This window comes from Lagopus muta, chromosome 10, assembly GCF_023343835.1.
Source record: "Lagopus muta isolate bLagMut1 chromosome 10, bLagMut1 primary, whole genome shotgun sequence".
Taxonomy (NCBI): domain Eukaryota; kingdom Metazoa; phylum Chordata; class Aves; order Galliformes; family Phasianidae; genus Lagopus; species Lagopus muta.
This window is the reverse complement of record NC_064442.1, coordinates 2,029,071-2,052,065: the sequence shown is the minus strand read 5'-3', so window position 1 is coordinate 2,052,065 and position 22,995 is coordinate 2,029,071. Positions and strand designations below refer to the sequence as shown.

Genomic DNA, 22,995 nt, shown 5'->3' with positions numbered 1-22,995 from the left:
GGACGAGAGAAAGAAGGAAAATCCCTTCTGACTTTGATGCTTAATCACTGCCTTTAAAATAGCACTGTAAGTAGGAAGAGCATCTCTGTGGAAACATCCCAAGAACACAAACAGGTGAAGGGGCAGCAGGGTCTTTCCCACTTGTATCACACATCTCTGGAGACAGCTACTCAGAACCCAGCAGAAGTCAGAGCCAGCCTCAGGCTCCTCTGCTGCAGCCACCTGAACCAGCTCACAGGGGTTTGCTGATACCTTAGGGCCAGCAGTGAGCAGAGCTCTGCCCTCTCAAGCATTCTTTGAAATGCATCACTCTAGCAAGCACTGAAATAATCAGCTTAGAACCATTACACTTGTTTTTTCTGTTACCAAGCAAAAACCCTGGGAATACTTTTCAATGGGTGTCTAAACCTGAGACTTCTGCCTGCACTATGACAGAAGGAATTCTGCTCTTTTCTCCAAGTGACAGCACTTTAGCATCCAGGCCATGAAATGATAGCAGTGGTACTTTTAAATTGATCTAAAGTCTGTTCATTTGTGTAGTGCACATTTAAAGCCACATTACAGCAAGATGCTTCAGCAATGAAATTTAACATTAGAAATTCAGTTCATTAAAAAAGATATTTTAGTAGATTCCTTCTTTTATAGCTATTACCCTGTCCAAAGTGAAGAAAACCTCAGTCAAATTAATAAAACTAACAACTCATAACGCATATACTGCTTTAATATAAAGTCTCCTCAGTTCTCAACAATTAGGCAGGCAAAAAAAAGTGTATGTCAGCCAAATTCCCCCTTGTATAACCTCAGGAAGACCTGCACCAGAATGCATTAAGCCCATTCAGCACTAGCAACCACATTTCCTTTACTGGAAATTACCCTTGAAGTGTAAACCTGTACTCCCAATTAGAGACAACTCATCAACACAATTGCCTTGGTCACGAACAAAACTTCAACACAGAACCCTGCTTGCTCCCAGCATTCCTATACACATGCCCCTTTCTCTTCTATGAAATCTGAGCGTCTCTGCATGCCCCCCCTCTAAAGCCCTCAGTCCCTAATGATGGGCTACAAGTAAGGTTTTACGCCAAAAAATTTGCACATAACCTCTCTTGTCTTTGGATTACAGCATGAATTCAGAGTTGGATTCAGAGAGTCAGCAGATTGACTTTCTAGAAGTACAAGGCATGATCCAATTGTCTGACAGTTCAGTTACACAGAATGCAGAATTTCCATCCTGGTCACATACAGCTCATGAGAGGCACGAGAACAAGAAAACGTGAGGTGCTATGCTCAGATGGCCATCAGCTCTGGCCTCCTACTTCCCGTTTGCCCACCAAATGCCTTATATCAATGTATATGTATACCAGAATTACAACTATAGACCTAGCTACAAATGAGAAGCCTGGTTTTAACAGATCATCTGAGTTCTATATGAATATTCGCTCTAGCATATAACTCATTGTGGCTCATCTCTTCAACTAAAGCAGACAAACGTAGAAAGAACTGGATGATTTAACAGAGGAGATGATTGTAGTAATATTGCAATAATTACATAGTTGTGCAGAATTATTCTGATAACATTATACATTAAAATAATATTTTACACCTGGAGGCTTATCACACTACATACCTGTATTATTTTCCTATCACTTCTCTGCCCTCTGGCACTCACCTATGCGGTAGGTCAAAGCATCACCTCTGTCTACAACTGGCAGACGTGTTCAGATCAGTGCCCTGCAGATTGTCCACCTCTGTGGGACACCCAGCATTGAGCTTGGGGCTCTCTTTTATTTTTTTTTTTTTTGGTGAAGCTGGGTTTGGCTTTAACACATTGAAAGAAGGAACTGTCATTGATAAACCAGGATGATACTTCGTAACTCTCCTGGTCCCTAAATGAGATCCTCATCAACCTGATTTCCCCCCTCATCACTTATGGTCCCATTCAGATAATGACTTAAGCATTTATCTTACATAAAAAACATCAGTTGTTCGTTAATGACTTTAAAAGTACTACTCATACACATGAAGTACATTGCTAGATCACATCTGAAGAGCAATGCTGTGAGCAAGGCAGAACTCCAGGGACCGAAGCAGAGTGAGGACAGCTCAATGAAATCTTCAAAATCATTCAAAGGAGGCAGCCTCAAAGGAGAGCTGGAACTGATGGGGGAGAATGATTTGTCACTACATGGGCCTCAGACAAGAGCAGCTGATTCAAGGAAGTCCTTTCCCACCCCGTGACAGTGAAGATGAAGATAAAAAGGAAAAGGACACAGGGTGCTGAATTTCTATTTTTTACCCTCTTCAGTACAACTTTCAGGACAACTGGCAACTGATCTACTCATCATCAATGAATCACACAGCAGAGGTGCAAAAAGCAATTTCTCTCCAAAGTAAATCTTGAATCTACATTTCCCTTTCCAGGATCCACTGTTGGCTTTTACTTGGTCCAGTTACTCTGGGGAAAAGACCAGGCAAATTAAGCTCACAGCATCTCCAAAGCAGTTAACTCTTAGAAGCTAAGAGTATACTACCATGGCTGCTACAGAGAGAGAAGAAAATACCACAACCACGTGAGTAGCAATATTAGCAGCTTCAGTGAGAGAAAAACTATTCCCACAGAATGAAAAATTATGGATTAGTCCAGTTTAATGCAGCCAAATTATCTGTGTAAAAATATATAGGCAGGACATGCTGCTGTGCTAACTGTGCTGAACAGCAGCTTGTGTTTATGCTCAGCTCCCTGGTTACAGGCTGTCCTGTGTAGGCTGTCCCAGGAAGTGCAGCTGCTACAGAGATGGCCTTGCACAGACAACCTGACGTGTGAGCATGCGTGGGCTCCACAGCCTGCAGAGGCAGAAATGAGACAGCAGCTGCTTACCTGAGCACACTAGCTCAGAGGTTGAAGGGATTGGGATGTTTAAGGAAGAACAATCTGAAAGAAAGAGATCCATTCTGCTTTGTAATTGATACAAAAGATCCTTGTGTGCACCCTCACTGGAGCTTGCCTTTATACATGTACATCTCTTTGCATGATGCAGCTGTCACTGAATCTGCAAATCATATCAGCATTAAGCTGAAGTTTGAGCTTAGCTTAAGTGAAATGTGTATTAAAAGACCACAGTCTGCTTTTAAACAGATTTTTAGAAATTTTACCTAAACTTAGATTTTGCACTGATGTATGAAATACAAGGGTTCACTGGAAATAGAAACATCTCTCAAATTCTGTCACATTGATGAAGCAGTCCTCGTGATACAAACTTGTTGCAGAGACAAACTCCTACACAGGAAACATGGACAGCCGTCTTTCAAGGACAGGCCCTGAACCAAAGTAGCACTCCACTCAAGGACTGGAACTGTTGAGGATCCACACCTGTACACACCTCTTCCCAGGGTACCTTCCCAGTCAGTCCTCCTGTCTTCAGAAGCCAAGGACAAAAACTTAGCTAATGATTCCATCAGATACATCCCTGATCTTAAGTTGAATTTCATTTAATGCTTTGTACACAAGTCACACGCGTCCCAGCATTCCTTTGAGCTTTATGTCTTCTTCAGAAATAGTTCAAAGCATTCTGAGAGTATGGAAGCCAAAAGCAAACCTGCAGAACGCCATGGACCCATTTAAAATACTCACTTTTTCTCCTGAGATTTCTACTATTTCTTTCATAACTTGTCAAGCAACACCCCATTTCAGATTTAGCACAGTGTCTGCAGTTCTCATTCATCACAAGTTTCAGAACTGAAGCACTCCAGCTGCTCTAGGGCTATATCCTTAAATGTGATCTTGCTGTTAGGTTATACTCGCCTGTTGTTATGACCTTGGCTATTTTTGACAAAATGAAATACTTTCTTACTCTTGATGATCATTTCTATGGAACATTCTTTCCAAAGAAATCTTGTTATACATATGTGTACAGCACTGAGCTGCCCATGCCAGGCAGCAATAGCATAGCCCCCCTCCTCAGGTGGCTGAAGCATGAAGGATGGTTTGGCATTATTATGCCAACATCCATTTTATTACACTTTGGACAGTACTATATTTTCTGCTGAAACTACTAGGAAAGCAAACATGTTGAAAACCACTTTAGTTTGTCATTACAACTTCTCTGTTTCTTTACTTTGAAATTTCTGAAACTGGCACACACAGTTTTGGAAGGTTCTTGCTTATAATTCAGGGTGCTTGCTCTGAACTTTCCTTTTCCTACCTGTTGTCCACTGTTTGGTGAACCCCGTTTTGCAGGAAGATATTGGTGATCTTCCTCACAGTGAAAAATACTTGTTAGAGTAAAAATAAGTCTTCGGTAATGCAGCCTGATGAGCTTTGGCATTGTGGAAGAGAGAGAACCTTCTTCTCTATAGGCCTGATGAATTCAATGAGGGTCTTAGACTTCACTGAGATATTTTTAGTTGTTTCTTCAAAATTGACTCAGCAACATCCTCAGACACCTGCTTCATTTAAAGTAGATGAAAAGTTCTGCTCATGTGTCAACTTAAGGACATGCTTAAGTGCTTTCCTGGAATGGGGCCTAAATACTTACAAATACAGATGGTTATTTTCAAGACCCAGAAAAGGCCAGGTAACCACCAACAGTCAATTATATTCCTACCAGAACTTCACACCAGTATATCATACTGTTTGAAGTTAATTGCTTTGAAATAATTGGACAGGTGAGCAGGTAAGTTCACACAGAGCATTTGCCATTTTCCTTTGTATCAAAAAACCCAACAAAACACTGCAGATTGCATGGACATAATGGGCATGATTTTAAACAAATCAAAACCAAGTTGAAAGAGAAGGGAAAAGGTATGTGCTTTTTAAAGACTTTCAATTTTTAACATCATTAAAACCTTGAAAAACTTCTTATTCAAGAGCTTCTTTAGTTAATACCTCATTACTTCTCTTTTTATTGTTATGGTAATCAAGCCTTAATATATTGCAGCTTTATAGCATGAAATCAAGGCTAGGCCTGCAGGCATCAACAGATGTACAACAGCATGCAGTAAAACACAGGTATAGAGGCATGCAGAGCTGAATATGGCACCTTTTTTTTTTTCTTATAATTGTTTAGCAATTCATCTGAACTTATTTTAACCTTGACAACAGATGAACTCCAACACACCACCATCAGTACCACAATCAGTCACTGGAAGCTGCACAAAACGGTGAGATTTCTGACTGCTGTCTTACAGGCTGAGTTTTATGAAAGCATGAAATGAAGTCTGAAAAGGATTTTAGATTGTTTGGATGACTACAGGCTGTCGCTGTAACTATTCAAACCATTTAACTGTATATATTCCAGTCAAGGGAGAACAATAACGCAAAGAAACTGGATTTAACATCAGAACAGTGCCTCTCTAGGAAATCTATGCTCAGTGTCAGAATCCACATGCTTTCCTAGCGCAGGCACTCTTTGCAGCACACCAAATGAAGAAAAAAACCCAAACATTTGGACCTGACTTTCGGTTTTGAAGTGACACTTGGACCTTGTGCTGGAGCTCTGGTTACGTTTGAATGTGAGTCACCAAATCAAATGTGGATATACATAAATTTTAGAAAGCTACACTAGTCTGGCTTGCAGTGTTGAGATACCTCAAGCTGGGTGAGCATCCACAGGCCTTTTCCAGGTACACAACAATGACACCCAGTGTCAATCAGGCTCCCTTTCTTAATGTCACTTTCAGGAAACAATTACTTCTCCTGTGTGATTTTTCAAATCTAAAGAGAGCGTTTTGCCAAGCAATTGCTTTCCCAGTAAAACAGTTCCAAGTTGCCAACAGTAAAAGCAATATGCCTATGACTTTATGAAATCACTCATACTGAGGTTCACATAGCAAAGCTCGAGGGCCACACACAGAACCTGTGGCTGGGATATAACCAACAGCTTCAGTTTATCTGGAGCACAGCTTTACCAGCCATTCAGAAACACCTAACAAATCACATTTATTTGTCACTGCAGACATGTATCCTTCATACACCTATTCAACATTAATGAAGTAAGAAGAAGAAAGTAGACACAGGTAATAGATTAGTCCAGTAAAAGTGAATATAGTTTTCCAAATTACTGATGGATAAAGGTAAGTCCCAACGTGTGAATCACCATTGTATCTGAATTGTATCAGCATCAGCCAGGAAAAGGCTCTCAGCGTCTCTTGTGGAAATGCTCAGAGCAATGACTGTAAAGAATCCAGCTGATAACTGTTCTATACCTTTTAATTCAAACAAGGTTTCCGAACAGTAAGGAGACCAGTCATCCAAACTTTTAGTATCAGGCATAAAAGTGAGTAACTCTCATGGCTGCAGTAAAAGCTAACTTCAGTGAGGCCATTCACACTTACAAGCATTACACTCGACAGTGGTGCTTGTCAGATCAGACCTTAGGACAAGAATCTGTGCTGCCCAGCATATAACAAGTGGAATGAAAGACAATGGGCACAATAGTCCAGTGAACACACTAATTATATTAATAAAATGTAAGCTTAAATTTTGAAGCTAATCCTGGGCTATCATTTATAAAAGTTAACAGGGCATATTTAATTTAGGAATTGGCTACTGCTTCTCTTTCCACTGCTGAAATCTCATAAATGAAATATACTGGATTGCTGCCCAGTGCGGAAATAAAAGTTATGAATAATGTTTCTACCTCAATCTTTGTCAGTGCTTTAATATTCCTAATTACTTTAAAAAGCTAAATATTCAATATAGGAAAAACCTTCTTTTTCTTTTTATCTTCACTTGCAAGATTAGTGTAATTTAATATGAGTCACTGGCTAGTTTTAGTTCCCAAGGCCCATTCGTGCTTTGGAATGCTTGTTACTCCTAGTGTGCATGCATGTGTGTGTAATTGAACATGTGATGTATGCCCATGTTATCACAAGGATTTTATTATTTTCTCACTTTTGAAATGCTCTAAGTACCTATGCAGGGTATAAAAACCCACTGCCTGTTAGGTTGATCATTATCTATTGCCAAAAATAACCAAAGGATAAAATAATTATCTGAGACACTACATTATTTTACAATTAAAAGAACTATTTTTCTCAAGATAGCAGTATTGTTCTAGATAGATATGTAGTAAGTTATGCCTTCCAAGTTTTTCCCTTGTCTACATGTCAGGTCATCCCAAATGGTTACATGGCTTTTCTTTCTGCTCCCCTTCCTATCATAGTTGCCTTTCCTGCTGTAAGTGGGGAGACAGCAGCAAAGCTGCAGACAGAAGACAGGCAACCAGAGAACATTCTGTCCCATTGACTTTAGCCTCTGTAGGTGTTCCCTCAGTCAAATTGAACTCTTGTTCACTTCTCATGGTGACCTTTACCTGTTATCTTTTGCCTGGTAATGATGTCTCTTTCTTAAGATCACAATCAATTCGCAAGGCAGGGAGAGACTAACAGCAAAATAAAATGTTTGTTCATTAACTGACTATAAAGATCTTTGTATATGAGCTTTACTTACTTGCCTAATACATAGAGTTCAATTAACAAGCTTATTTCTGTTATGTCAGTAATTGACTGGACCAATTTTACATCCATCTCTGATGTTTTTACCAGAAAGAATGCTCGCTGTCTCACTCTAACATGAACTAGTCACGTAGACTTAAACTTACCTTTGTCAATTAAGAAACTTCGATATGAAAATCTCCAACTGAAAGAACTGAAAGCCTAAAGTGTGAATTGATTTTCGAGTAAACAGTATAGAACTCCCATCTCTCCCATTTTCCTACCTTGCGCAGTACAGATAATTCAGGGTGTGGATTCAAGTCAGAAGGAAGAACCTGAGCTGCATGAAGAGTCAATGGTAAAACTCCCACTGGCTTCCATTGGACAAGTATTGTGTCTAGAAAATACCCCAACTACTACACAAAATTCTTAATGAAGAATTTGAAGTAGAAAGATTGAAGAAAAAAAAACGATAATAGAGGTATAATATCTACATTGGTATTCCAATAACAGGATAGAAAGCATTAAGAGCATCCTTCACTGCATTTAACATTTCTTCATGAGAACAAGAGAAAAATCGAAAGTCACTACTGTAGGAAGGGGTAATATCACACATTAATCACTGCAAAACAACCAACTGACAAGCTTCAATTTCCATTTAAAGCATCCAATTTCTAAGGCCACTGCTTTGTTTCCTACAATTTTTAATAGCAGTATATATCTTTATTACACTTTTGTAATCTTTACTCACCGCTAGAGCAATCAGTGCCTCCCCATCCTGGTTCACAATGACAAGTGTCAGGAGAAACACATCTTCCATGCACACACTCCTCTGTGCAGAGTGCTGTTAAGAAGAAATAATACACAGTTTTGTAAATATATTAAGCTGGTGGTAAACATCCACTAAACTGTGCCTTAGAGAGCAATATTTTGTTTAAAAATATTCAACAAAGAAAACAAACAAAAAATAATTACTTGTAAGATTTAATTAATACTAAGTGACCAAAATAAAATATAGTTCTCTAGACAGCAATAAACTCATTTGTCAGTTCAGCTCTTTGTAATGAAAAACTCTAACACCAGAAATTACTTTGGTTAGCAGTTTTGCTTCATAATAAAATTTTTAACAAACTGACACTTAGGATTATTATAATTACAGAATACCAGATTCCTTTATTGCATTCAAGTTGTTCCAGTTCATGAAAGAAAATGGAATTCCAAAGACCCAAAAACAGATTTGTGCAAAATAGCGTGAGGAAAAGGAATAATTTTACTACACAAAGTGCATAAGTGCAGGCTTGTCTTCTCGAGGTCATCAAGTTTTCCATAACTGAAGTATTCTCTACCATATTTGTCCACTTTTGGGTTACTGAAAGATCAAGATCCTCAAACTATGAAAACGCAGCTGGTGTCTCACTTGCCAGTTAACCTAGGGACACACATAGGAGAATTTCTTTTTCTTCTTCCCTTGTAGGAATAGTTCATGGTTTTAAGACATTTTTTCTCCTGTGCTGCTGGGGTGTATAATTTACTTTCCAGTGTATGCCTGTCACAAACAAACAAATCTACTTTAAAAGCAGATCCTTACTTAGTGCCCTATTTCTATTTCACCACTCAGGACATTGCCAGAAGCTTTGTGTGAAAGTGATTTTAACCTGATGGTAAATTTGAAACATAATTTTCATCTAAACTAACATGCTCTTAATGAACATGATGCAGCAGCAATTTGATCACTACATTGAAAGAGCTTTATTGTTTGCACATCCTGTGTTTTTATACCAGATGGGAAATGTGGGTATTGTACTTACTTAACCAAGAACATCCAGGTTCCAGCTACCCCACTGAAAACACATTTTCCACCACTGACTTGAAAATTTAAGCAGTTTCTGCTGTGCTTGACATCCTATTTGGACTATCAGATTGGAGCACATCTTGGAGCACTCAGCCTGGTATCAAAGCCAACAGAAACATTTTGCTGCCTATTCTATGTTCGGGTCCTTGGAGACCAAACCCAACAACATATTCACAATATATTTAAGTCCAACTTTAAATGATGTGTGATCTTTCAATAATCCCACTGGACAGATCTTCCTGCTCTTTATCCATCAAGTCACATGTGACCACTGATGAGGATACTGCCCTGTTACAACTGCAAGAGCTTAGTCATTTCTTTTTTAGGTTCACTACATGTCAGAACTGAAATTTATTCTTATTTCATATCTTGTGTTTAGACAGTATTGCAGAGAGCATGAAATATTGATAGCTAATTCTCTAGTCACTAATTGTCCTAATCTTTTGTGCATTTATTTCACTTGAGTTAGTTTCAGAAGACAGTGAGGCATCCTAGCCTACAGATGTAAGATGAAATTCAAGACAGCATATTAGAAAAACAGCATTTTTCCATAAAGAAGTTCCAGCCTTCATGCAGTCACTGAGAAGTGACTGGTTACCTACGACAAGGAGCAGTTCACACAAATGACAGCCACAAATGTATGTGTTGCTACTGAAAGCACATTGTGCAGAAAGGTACCCGACATGCTGGGATATGGCTACTTAGAAAGCTGTGCTTCACGTAGCTTCACCAGAGTACATTTTGCACTGATGTAACTCTTAACACATAAGTTTTACTAGAGTTAAGGAAATCAAAACTGAGATTTTTTCTGTTCCCTTTATAGGCATTTACATTAATCAATCGTCCTTCCATGTAAAACGTGCAACAGGTCAGCTCTCAACAGCAGGAAAGCTGATGGTGGACTATTACTTTTCCAAATGACAAAACACCTGCTAATTACTGGTATAAATTTTGTTGATTTAGCCACAAAGACATACTACACCTTAACTTGTTAAAATAAATATGAAATACTAATAGCTAATTGAGATAATAAACCTCACTTAATTACTTGTCTATAGACAGAAGTGCTGACTTCTTTAATAACACTCCAGTCTCTTGAGAAGTGTGCTATGTGAGACTTGTAAGCAGGACTCAAGATGCTGCTCCTCCTCTAAAGCAGCCCATGTGAAACACACAATTTTTGCATCTTTGTTTTCTAGGCATTTTGAAGTCCATTGTACTTGAAGATGACAATGTTTAGAGAGCAATTAGAGAGGTAAGAAAGGTAAAGACAATCCTTGGAACTCTGCGTGATCTCACCTCTGCTTTGTAATTTGCTAAGCAAGCAACCATGAACTTACTAGAATGCATTCATTTAAAGCTGTGAAATTACACAGGACTAATCCTATAAATGGGGTCACAGAAATCCCCCTTATTAAAAAAAGTGAAGCTTTTATATGTCACTTTGTGTGAGGAGACAAATAACCAGACTCACGCATTGCCTGCCTCAAATCAGGCCTATAAAGGTCCACATAAAGGTCACATTTGGGTATCACTCAATATTTTATCACGGCAAATAAAATTTGAAATTTCCCTTATAGAAGGGAAGTCTTGTCTTGCTCTAATCTGTAGAGTTTAAATTAATTTTTCATTCTATTAACATTCAGCATAATAGGATACGATGGTCCCCAAGGCATTCTTCATAATATACTTTATACAGTGGTTTGCAAATGATCTTACTAGTTAATGGAACTATAAAAATTACTTGCACATAAAGGTCAAGAAAAATAAGGATAAGTATATATACTTTTTGGTATTGCCCTGCTCAACATACAGCTAAAAGCCCCTGGAGTAAAGAAAACTTACACTAATGCAAGGAATATAATTCCTCCCAGTATGAAAGCCCAAGCAGCTCATCTTTTGGAATCCCAGACTTTTTATGTCTGCATTTTCCCTCGACCAATTCTCTTGAACAATCCAGCACCTCATTGATCAATTTATTATTAGCATTCTTGGCATGAGTTTAAGATCAGTTTGTAGTTTGATTCAGCCTGGTAATAAAATGACCTACATCAAAGCCCTGCCAAAATGCCATCTTTGCAGCAATGCGTTTAGCATGAGTTATTTGACCATATTCAAGGTCACACAGCAACTGCTCCTTATCATGGAAAAAAGTCAACAAAAGGCTTCTGTAACAATTCATTTGATGCTTATCACCTCCTTTATAATTATAAACAGTGGGATTTTTTTAATACATAAGGTCAATACTCAGAGAAATAGACCTAAAGATTAAATTCCTTTCAAACCTGAAATGACCACATAGATTTCTCTAACAATAAACACTTATTTTTTAATTGTTTTCCTGAATTTGGACTCGGTATATTAAACATCCATGTCCCCAAGCAGCATCCCCAGCAGGATGCTGTTACTGAGTAGTACACTGCTAAGTGGGGCAGCCTCTTCTGCCTAGAGAAAGGAGCATTTCTTTTCATTGCAGAGCTACTTGAAGTGGCACCACAGTGAGTTTCTCCCAGACAAAAGCAGCCATAGCCCAGGGATCCAGAGCTATTCTGTCTTCCTTGGTGCTGCATTCTTTTGTGTGGACCCAACCTAGGTTTAATTCTGGGGTTTAATTCTGCTGCTTAACCTTGTCTTACACACCCTGTTACACCCTGCTCATCACTACTTTATCAACACGTTGACTTCTTGTACTCATGGCTAACACCTGCTACAGTTGCCTTCTTAGGCTCTTGTCAGGAGTGGAAGTACACTTAGAGAAGAGTTTCATTCCAGTGGATGAAGTATTGAGTTTTAATTCTGGGAAAGTTTTTTTTTTTTAGCTCATCCAAAAATATAACTTCTGTATTTTTTGCACAAAACTATGAGTAAGAAAATGGATCTTGTGCTTGTGATGGAAGTGCTACATTTGCAGTGGTCGTTAGAACCTGGAGAAATTCACAACCACTGCCAAAACTGCCCAACAAAGTCCCATCCCTCTTCCGCCTGTAGGAGTTCATTTCACAGACAACCAAAATATCTTCAAAACAAAGTCTACAGGAACACATGCTAGAAAGCAGAAAACAGGCTTTGTGACCTGCACTCATAGCAGCATGTGTTGCTAAAGAAGCCTGCTGGAGCATTCTGTACAAGCTTGAGTATCTGAAGCTCTGCAGGCTTTCTGCCCAGGGATTGTAGTCTAGTCAGGAGGCGACAGAAAGTAGAAATAACTGTTGCTACCTTATAATAATGGAAAACACTGCAAAAATGAAGATACAGATGCTACAGTGTGAGAGCAAAGCCAGAGAGAAACTCAAGATGCTCTCCCATAACTACGCAGAATGAACTGCTCTGTTGTGATCATGCACGTGCCCAGAGGACTCTGTGCAGTGACTGCAAGTTCTTCAAAACATTTTCCTTTTCTCTGCCCTGCTTCAGGCAGACTGCCAGATTTTCTTCACTACAAACCGATCTCATCCAAACTCTGACCATTTTGCTTTGTTGTGAACCAAAGGAAAGCCTGCATTTTTTTCTATGCTGCTGGTATGTAACTTCAGGTCACCTAACCAGTTTGACAGTAGTTGGACTCCACAAAGCAGACATTTAATGGAAGAAGTGATGTTTTCCTTTGCAATTTAATATGTGTCCCTGGATCAGTTTGGGCCATCGCAGCGCATTCTTCTAGTCTCCAGTGCCACTTTTAGGGGAAAGAACAATTTTGTCAGTGAAATAGCAGTTATCTCATGGCCAGCAGTTTCAGATAATACAGAGAGGTCAAAGAAGATGAAAAAGGATGTTTGCCCCTTTATCCTTTATGAATCTGTTCACTCAGGGCCACTCTGGTGCTTCCATTTTAATGTACTGGCCTGAATCCAGGTTGTGCGGAGTCTAAGATATCAGCTTCATTAGATAAGCCTGTAGTCAGCTTTTGGCTAGGCTCTCTTAGGATGTGCTTAGAAAAGTGAGGTTTGATAGCAGAAGAAGGATGGCTACAGCTAATGCTAGGAAGGTTTCCCATATTTTTAGATTACTGCTTATTTGTGGAACAGAAGATTCTCCCATTAAATCACTGACTTTCTATCAGGAATCATGCTGATTAGATTGCTTCCTGGATAATTTTTTCCACAAAGTGGGATAATTGTTCTCAGTATTGCTTAATGTTTATTTCTGTGGTTATCGCTCAGGATTCATTTATTAATTTATCACCTTGGATAGCAATTTAATGCAGGATTAGCAACCTCAATAGATGAAGACATGAAAAGATGTCAAAGACTGCCTAGCTTTGAGGAATTTATTGTTTCAGTGTATACTAACCCTTATTTTTCATCTCCTTGGTACCTAATGACAGTGCCAATAAAAAAAAATACAAAAACAAGGAGATCAATGTAAGCAAAGGAAAGATGAAATTGATGTAGATCATATAAAAGCAATGGGTCATAAGATCAACTCCTTTTCCAGTAGCTGTAATACTATTACATTTTTTGGCAGATTTGGAGTTAGAGACTACATATTTATGCAATCCAAACAGAATCTATGGTCTTTCTTGCTCAGGAGATGGGGAGGCTCTGACCATTGCCTTAGTGAGATATTGATCTGTTCGGGAGAACAGCTACGTTGTGTTATCCTCAGTCTTGTCACTCTGCCAAAGCTTATGGAGCACGCTGTGCCAGAGATGACTTGTGAATGGCTAAACTAAAAGAATTGAGGACATTCATTTTGAGGGTTTTGTCTTCTCTCAGGAGCAGAATCTGACATACGTCACTGTCATCGTTGACAAAATATCAGTAAATCCCTACATGAATCTGCTGGGAGGTGAAGATTTGTTAATAAGCACAAAACTTACATCAGTTTCAGCCCATTTTCTATTACTAGACAAATGGCAACCTGTGGCTCTAATGAGAAGGTTAAAGCGGGGACTCTGATACTCTTGTCATGGCTGAGTGTTTCAGGCAGATGACACAAGTTTATAGATCCTGATGTAACTTCAGCCAGACTGCACGTTTCAGACTCTCTGGTACTCCACAGAAGGACTACTTACATTTTACTGATTAGTGGAGGATCTGGCACTGATGAGAATTCAGTTTAGTCCTTGTTGCAACTATTGCCTGCAGTAGGCCTTTCTCTAGCGAGCGGCTAGGGAAGCACACTGTGCTGGGGGAAGGTCAGAGTAGAAAAAAGACGGCCTGTACTTCCAAATGCCCGGAGAAAACCAGTGGAGCACTTTTAGAATTGCAGTATGGGCCCAAAAAACAGTGGAGCTGGAGCATAACATCCATGAGAAAGGAACAGCATAACGTCAGTGTTCATGAAATAGTGCCAGTGACAGTAATAGAGAAAGTTAGAGTCCTGCAAAGGGAGAGGTCAATAGGAGCCACACATTTAACAGACTCTGTGTCATTTGGATGCCCCATAGGTTTCACTTGCTCTGGTAGAGAAAGGGAATGGGAGATGGTACTTACCATTCTACAGTGTCTGAATGAGAACTGAAAAGTAGCCTCCTAATAGCAGCAAATGTCAGAAGAGCAGAACTGGGGTCAGTACGCTGAACTACTTTGTATCTTTGGCTGTGCGAATAACAGAAGAGCTCTGCAATACTCGCAAGCATGAAAAGGGAGTTGTGGGAAGGCACTGCAGGACTCTGATCTTTGAAGTGCACCTGCACTGCAAAAGGGACAGCTTGCAAGGCTGGGTAAAAGCAACACAAATCCATAGATGTGCAGACAAAATAACAAATGAAGCTCTGGCAAGAAGAATGTGGGCAAAGACACTAAGAAGTGAAGTTTAAGAAACTAACCAAATTCTGCAATGAAGGCAAAACATCTTTAGACTGTGATCTCTACAGGTCCCTTCATGCACCCACAGTTCTGTAATTCTGTAATCTGTCTAATACAAAGGCAAGACCCCAAAAGCAGAGATGACAGTCCATGCAGGGGATACAAGCAACAAGGCTGGAATGGTGGGCTGAAGAGAGAAATTCTACCTTCAAGTTAACTCTCGACTGCTTTAAGGTAAGTCATACACCCAACCTACCGACCATGTCTAGGGCTCGGTCTTTCTCACTGCCACAACAGAAAGTGGATCTCAGCACATAAAGAACTCCTAGGAGATCAATTAGCTATTGGTAATTGTTGATCATTTCAGGCCCGAGACTGATTTTTTGCATTTTCTGCCACTGCTTCAACTAGAAACAATCATTGCTTTCTACCATGTTGAGGGGAAAGACTTATGCTGAGATCAATTCTTCTAATCAACATTTTAATACAATATTATTCTGTGGGATAATTTTCAGCATTTAACTTCTTCTAGTAAATGATTTCCCATTGCCTCACTGCAGGGTTTAAAACAATCATTACCACTGGTTCAAACTGTTAATGAGGTTAAGAGAGATCCTGAATCAGCAGAGCAGAATCTATGACCCAGGAAAGCTTTTCCCTTCTTGCGTCCTCTGTCTACTCCTTCCATTTTTTAGGTAAATTGACCAGCTCTCTCCAGCAATTTGTAGGAAGCACATTTGCACTAGTTAATTTTCTGCTGAAACTTGATTCATCCAACCAGCAAACTTCATGCAAATCTGTGCTTTACACTGCTCAAATTGTGCTTTATATTGCACCCTCAGTAACATAACAGCACTACTGTCTTCCTCCAAGTAACACAGAAATATTAACATCCACTTCTAGGCACCGTCTTTCATTTTCTCTCTATATGATCTGGTAGACCTCACTTCACCAAAACCAAATGCGATCACAAGTATTTGCCAGAGGAGGCCCCAGCTCTGTCATTCTGTTCCCGACCTCAGGTAAATTTCTTCTTTTTCTGTAGTCTGAGGAAGTGAAATTCTTGATGGGTTGGAGAAAAGGGAAAAACTTGTACCTAACTGAAATCCCTCATCCTTTCAGCTTTTGCACTAACAGATGGAAAAATGGCCAAACCTACTCACAGAGAGTAACCTGATCTGTCAGCCTGGGCCTGAAGAGCCCGCTCAATAACTGAGCTGTCTTGCCTTGTTCTCGGGAAACCACCTCAGAATTACAGCACTTGCATCCCTTGCTACAGTTTAATCACTCAGGGCAGTAAGAGAATTTATTTGTGTGCAATTTCCACCATATTCCAGCTACAGTTTGTTTTTGAATCTCGTAGCATCGCTGCTTGTCCATCGTTCTCTGATTACTGACTCGCCCTGAAATGTGGGCCTTATGCCAAGAAAATTTTATTTTCTGTCAGTAAATGACACAGCTCCACTGCTGATTGATTTTCATAGGCTGAGGATATGTGCTGCGTGTGAGATTGAGCATGGCTGCATCAAAAATGTTTTTCTAACGGATCAAAACTACATCAAGATGTCTGGACCGCACGGTACTTTGTGCAACCTTTGCTGAGCAATACAACATCGAGTAAAACAAAATCGCACCAATTCCCCTAGATGAATTTTAGTCTATAGCACATTGAATAAACCATTGATTTTTCCACACAAGTTCTTTCTTCATTCTTACTCCAAATTTCATCAAGCCAATCCAACAAAAATCCTTTTCTTTGTTTCTCACAGAAATAGGTTGAATATGGAGAAATTTCTAAAGGCAAACCTGTCACTGAGACCGGGCGATTTTTTGGCATGGGCCCTAGAGGGCCAATGCATTTCAGATTTCATTTCATATCAAGCTGCACTCTGAAAATGAAGGTCACCCTGATGAAATCAAGAATAGAAGTATATTCTGTTTGAAGATCATGTTAATGTATGAGCAACGCTAACATTACTGGGGATGGAATATTTAAATGCAAACACTTTTCACTTTTCTCACATTTCAAAAGGAACCACAGTAATGTGTTTCATAGCAACTTATTGAAAGAACTGCAAAAAAAGACCCCAGGAACAAATTATTGTATAACTGTGGGGACTGATTCTTATCTGAAGCCACTAATTCAAACTTTCTGTAACCAACTCTGGGTAGCAGGAAGTCAACTGATTAAGACTAAAGTCCAACTTCTTAGTAATGCCTAATTGTATAGAGAAATTTTCTATTAATGGGACATGGCAAAACACACTCTCCTGTTCTTGTGATTCATGCTACTACCTGAGAAGATAGGCATAGAAAGTAAAAACTTTTACCTACACAGTCAGAAGCTGTTTCAAGCTGCCCACTCTTTACTATAAGGTAAAAACTGCATGGAATTTTTATGGCATTTATGTTTATAGAAAACTACTCCACAATATTTGGGGAAGGATAATCATTATGAAAAATTTCAATGACGTTTTTAAAAGGAATTCTGTTTAAAATGTGTATTTCCAGAAGAGTGACACGTGAATGTAAGTGGGGAGATATCAAATTCTGAGGTACAAATCCATGACTTATACTTTAGTAGAGCTTGCATATGCACAACATTGCTGTAACTGAAAGCGTACTTATGTTACTTGTTATACTGAATATCTAGTTTAATTTCTTCAAAAGAATGCTTATAATGTGCTTCATACACACTTTCTTATTTCTTAACCAGAAAAAGTCTCTATATTTGATTCAATTTACACAAGTTGTAAGCTTTTTCAAGGAAGACTATCTTTTCATGGCTTTGCACATATTTCTAAGCATTACAGCAATACAAGTAAATCACAGCATTCAGAAAAGAAAAATCTTGATAAAAAGAAGGAAGGTTTTGGGATTAAATAGATTGAAAAGTCTCTTGACTTACTGCACCAGAGAGCAAGCTTTGCAGAAGCAAATACTTGTGTTACAAATACTGAAGATAAATTATTTAAAAATGCTCCACAATCATATCTGCAATGGTCTGGAGTTTCACGAAAAAATTCCCTGAGGAGCCTTAAACACATTTATTGAAGTGAAAAGCATGTGCAACAATACACAAATATAAAGCGGGATGCTATAATCCTGTAACAGAAAGAAAAATAGATGTCTACGAAAACAGTCAAAGAGTATCTGGTTCCAGAGGAAGTAGCTGTGGGTGGATCTTTCTTAGAAGAGTTCTCTCTGATTAGCCTTTTTGATGTTTGATTAATCTTACCCTGTACTGGATTATGAAGTGTTATCTGATGCTTTCGAAACTATCACCCAACCTAATCATCTTACTGTGGTGAGAACCAGAACCAAACTGACTTGCCAACTGACTCTCTTGCAAACTGAAAACTACCACCAATGTGTACTTGGAGCACCCTGAGTTCACCACCAGCCCTTTCACTTTAACACACTTTTTTATTTCCCCATGCAGAACTCTTGCTGTTTTGCTTCATTATTCACCCACTTTACTAAAATTCCTCATGCAAATGTCTCAGGAAGTCGCTTCGCTGTACAAAGTTAAAGAAAGAATTAGCACATCCATGTGCATCCATACAAAAGCACAACTCAGTCTGCAGATAAGCTGTTAATTCAACAGTGACAGCTGACATTTATTGTTGTTGAGGTGTTAACACTGCTCAGAAATGGTGTATGCCCACTCTTCTCAGCTCTAAGTTGATGGAAGCTGTATCATTCATCACCGCTGAAAGGCAGGGTCCTCATGCAAAAATTCTGTTTCAATAGGAAGAAGTGAGCTCTAAAGTCACACACGTGCATCATTTGGCACCTTCATATTTTTTACACATTAGCTCTAGATTATACACGTTGCAGAGTTGAAAGCTTTTTTGTTTTTTTTTTTAATTTTCCATATGTGATTACTTTCTACAACTTGTGAAGACTTGCTTGGTAACAGTACCATCAACTTGCATTAAGCTACGAGTTGCTGGCCTATTTTTATAGGCTATCATATATTCATCAGAAATGGATGCAGCTGCAAAAGTGCTGGGAAGACCATGGAATATTGCATGACTATCCTACCACGAGACACAGAACACATGCCACACAGGACAAAGCTGACTGGGAATGAGAAGAACTACAACTGCCTGATCACCCATCCAGTAAAGACATTCCCAGCATTTAAGAAATCAGTATTAATAAACTCAACTAACTTGGTACGGTTTCAAATGGCAGCTCATGTGGTATTCCTAAAGTGAATGTCACTTGTATTTTTAGAAGGGACTGCTAAGAAGAAACAGTAGCTACAGATACATTCCAAAAGTTCACAAGAGGGATGTACATGTTATGCGCAGGAAGATGCTGAAAGCAGAACACCTAGGCCTGAGGTGCATTTCTTGGTCCAAATTTCATCAGTGAAGTGCTTCCTGCCTCATTCCTGTTGCAGAGGAGATGGAGAATAGCTGAACTATAGTAACTGCACCCAGCTAGCCAAACACTTCCTCCTGCCTGCACAGGCTGACATATTTAGGGCATCCCTGGCTGCTATAATTGGTTGAGAGAACAGAGGGTGGCAGGAGCAAGGCCGCAAACCCTCTGCCAGCCCAGACAACTGCCAGCACTGGCTCAGCCTCTCCAAGGTTCTGAAATGAAAAGTATTTGAAAAGAGTGAATCACACCAGCTTTGAATGTATTCTCCTGTCACTATTAAAATCAAGAGGTAGAAAGACCAAAAAAACCCATAAGGCAATTTCATGAGGATCATATTGATGAGTGTGTTTCATTAACTACAGCATGTCTGTACACTGTTATCCATTGTATGCATTTCAGGCATTCCTGTAGTGATACTGATACCTTCTCATTTAGAGTTTCAGTCTTACAAGATGCCTACATAAGTTTTCCCCTAGAAATGGGGAAAAGGGGTGACTGTAACTGGACCTGGCCTATGGTATGGTGGCCGTTTTCTTCAGTCAACAGGGAGCTTGTCCTAGAGCTGTCCCAGCACTCAACCAGCAGCTTCCCATGTGACTAGAACTGTTGTTTTATAGGCTCTGGGATGGGCCAGGGAAGGGAGGGTTGCAGTCAGAGGAAACTACAGTGCTGCTATCACAGGTTTTGTAAGTAGAGACACAGAAACTCTTTCTGAAGGCCATCTTGATTTAGACAACATTATTTCCTCTCCATCTTTCTCCCTCTCCTACCTTACTAGGCTTTGAAACTTCTTCAGAGCACAAGGAAATAAACCTAGTAAATAGGAGAAGAATGTAGAGGAGTGGTTAAGAAAACAACTTCAGTTTTAAACTTTAATTTCACTTCACACACCTGTCATCTTTCTGACTCTGTATTTCAGTAAGTTAACTCATCTCACCATTTGTCTGGATTCCTAATGAGCTTCTAACTCTTTTGGAGGGAAAAATCTTCTGGAGTTCTGTAGCAAATGTCCTGTAGGTAAATGTGAACAACAGTTCACTCATGTTTGGGATGGGCAGGATTTTGTTTTTGCAAGCCTATACAAGAGAATGGACAACCACCAAAGGAAGGTCTGAGCTGGCGTGGATTAGAACCAGCGCCCTGTCTAGATGAGTGCAAACTAACATTAACAACACTGAAGTGCATTAAAGCAGGAGGAGGAGGAAGGGATTTTAAAAGGGAAAAGAGACATTGAAGTGACTGAGGATGTTCACTTCCACACAGTGGATCTGTGCTGAATTTAAAGCAGCAGGGGCCCAAACTGTCTTTGCTAAAAGTGGGCAAATGAAGGTACAAAACTTTATCCTGCATAGTTTTTTTTCTTTGAATTCAACAATGAATTCATATCTGTGATTCTTACGTCTTTTTTTCCAACCCTGTTGAAGCTTCCAGGCATCTAGGCTATTAACATGAATACTATTGAGTACCCCAGATCCAGAGCCTCCTTCTGTATATTCCCTGCCTCCTTTCATCCAATCAAACTGAGATTGCCCATAGCAGCCAGAAAACCTTTTCTACTGCTACTCTAGCAACAGTCTGGATCTTTTTCTAAGTATAATGCCTGCATAATTTTTCCTCTCATATTTATTAAGCCCCCTGAGACATTATATAGCTTCAGCACGGTTTCCTTTCTGCCTTTATGCTGTTCTCATTTCCCTGCATGAACATTTTGTTTCTCCTGCTTCTACTGCATTTGTTCCAGAAGTCCTGCCCTTATTTCATTACTACGCTCCACCAGCATCTTTGCAAATCCATCAGCATCCAGAAGCTGACTGCAAATACAAAATGATGGATGGGAGATGAGAATTGATTTTTTCACCTTCCCATCAAAAAGGTCTTCCTATTTTCTTTAGGCTGAATAGTAACCCTGGTATCTCTACGCCACAAGATGAACAGATCTACTAATATGGCGAGTCTCCCTCTTCCTCCTCACACACACCAGTCTCCCAGGACGTTCGGAATGAATAAGCAAAGGCCTCTAATGTTTGCAGAGCCATGTTCTGTAAAAATGGTATATTGAGCCATGGTATATAGCCTCTGGGTCTGCAGTATGGCAGCACATGCTGAGTGCAGACAGTTCTATCGCATGCTCCTTCTGTTGCTTTCTAATCAACCCACCTGCTCCTTCAATAGAAAACAGGGATTCCTCCCAGCCACCACACGGTGGTAAGGCTGCTGAGCCTGCTGCTACTACCATGACCTGAAGCTGAATCTCGTGCAAATTTCCCCTCTGACAAGAACACAAGATCCAAATTATTTTCCCCATATTCTTATCTGGAAAAAACCATATGGAATCATCTCAAATGCACAGAAAAGGAGGAATTTCAGAGCATCTCCTACTGTCATTTCAATTTTATAATTAATAACACTATGCAGAATGGCCTTCCACACCATTTTCCCGCATTCATACATCTCAAATCAGAAAGAAAAAGGGCGAATGTCCCCTGATACAAAGTATCTATGTACTGCTATATCATTTGCCCTTAATTTATGTTGCATTATTGATGTACAGAATGCTGTACTTGAATAATGTAACAGTAAGGCTTTTGCAGAAAGCACAAGCACCAGCTTTAATGTGTGTCTGTAAAGATAAGAAAAATATATTTCCTAAGTCCAGCAGATTTCAAATAATAAATTTTCACGTTACAGGAATGCTGGCCAAAAGGAATTTAAAGGAGAGGTGAGAAGGAGAGGAGCGGGGGTGGACATTTCTTCCAAAATGTTAATGAGCTACTGCCTCATAAAGTGATAATAACCAACAAATCTGAGATATGCACAAACATTATGAATATTCAGGAAGTTTAAGATGCTGATTCAACATTTGCTACGAGTGCACAACTTTTGCACTGCTCACATAAGCTATTATTTGTCTTTTCATCATAAGTACACTTGACTGCAGTGTCGGTGTGTTGCTGCAGCATATGCATTGAATTGCAAGTATTGTAATTCATCCAGATGGCAGGAAGCTTTGGAATTGTTACTTCTATGGTACAGATGTTTAACAGTGCAGCCATATGGCTCCAACAAGGCAGCCTTTTCAGAGATCACAAAAACTACACCAGGCATGCAACCTTGTAAATATGATTTGAGTCCTGAGCGAAAGCGAACGTTGGCATTGCTGTGATATAAAGCACACGATGTACCTGCAGACAGAACTTATGAAATGTTATTTCAAAGGAATCAGGTCTGATATTTGCATAATTTCACCAATCAGATATTAAAACAAACTCTTCATTTGTTTTTGACATTTATGAAAGGCGTCAGGTACAAGTTAGCTGGAAAGATGGACAAACAACCACATGCAAACCTGACAGCGTCCTCAAACCTCTGGTCTGGGTGAACTACCACAGTAGGTGAGAAATTAAGATTCAACCACTGAGACCAAGCATTTCTCTACACAAAGATTTGTCAAAGTCAAAAAGCCCTTAATGATGGCTGTGGCAATTGTAACATGGAAACCTGAGTGTTGAGAAACAATCTGAGATCAATAAGACCTTGGTCAAGAAAGGAAAGAACCATGAAATG

The 22,995-nt window shown here is 39.4% G+C and overlaps 1 protein-coding gene across 10 annotated transcripts in view; it reads right to left on the bottom strand.

The window, feature by feature from the left end:
- MEGF11 (multiple EGF like domains 11) overlaps positions 1-22,995 on the bottom strand; it is a 270,520-nt gene that overhangs the window by 159,772 nt on the left and 87,753 nt on the right. For all 10 annotated transcript variants that reach the window (XM_048955929.1, XM_048955931.1, XM_048955936.1 and 7 more), the window contains one exon: positions 8,186-8,278. In XM_048955929.1, coding sequence (XP_048811886.1) covers positions 8,186-8,278 — 93 coding nt within the window. The remainder of the gene's footprint in view (positions 1-8,185; positions 8,279-22,995) is intronic.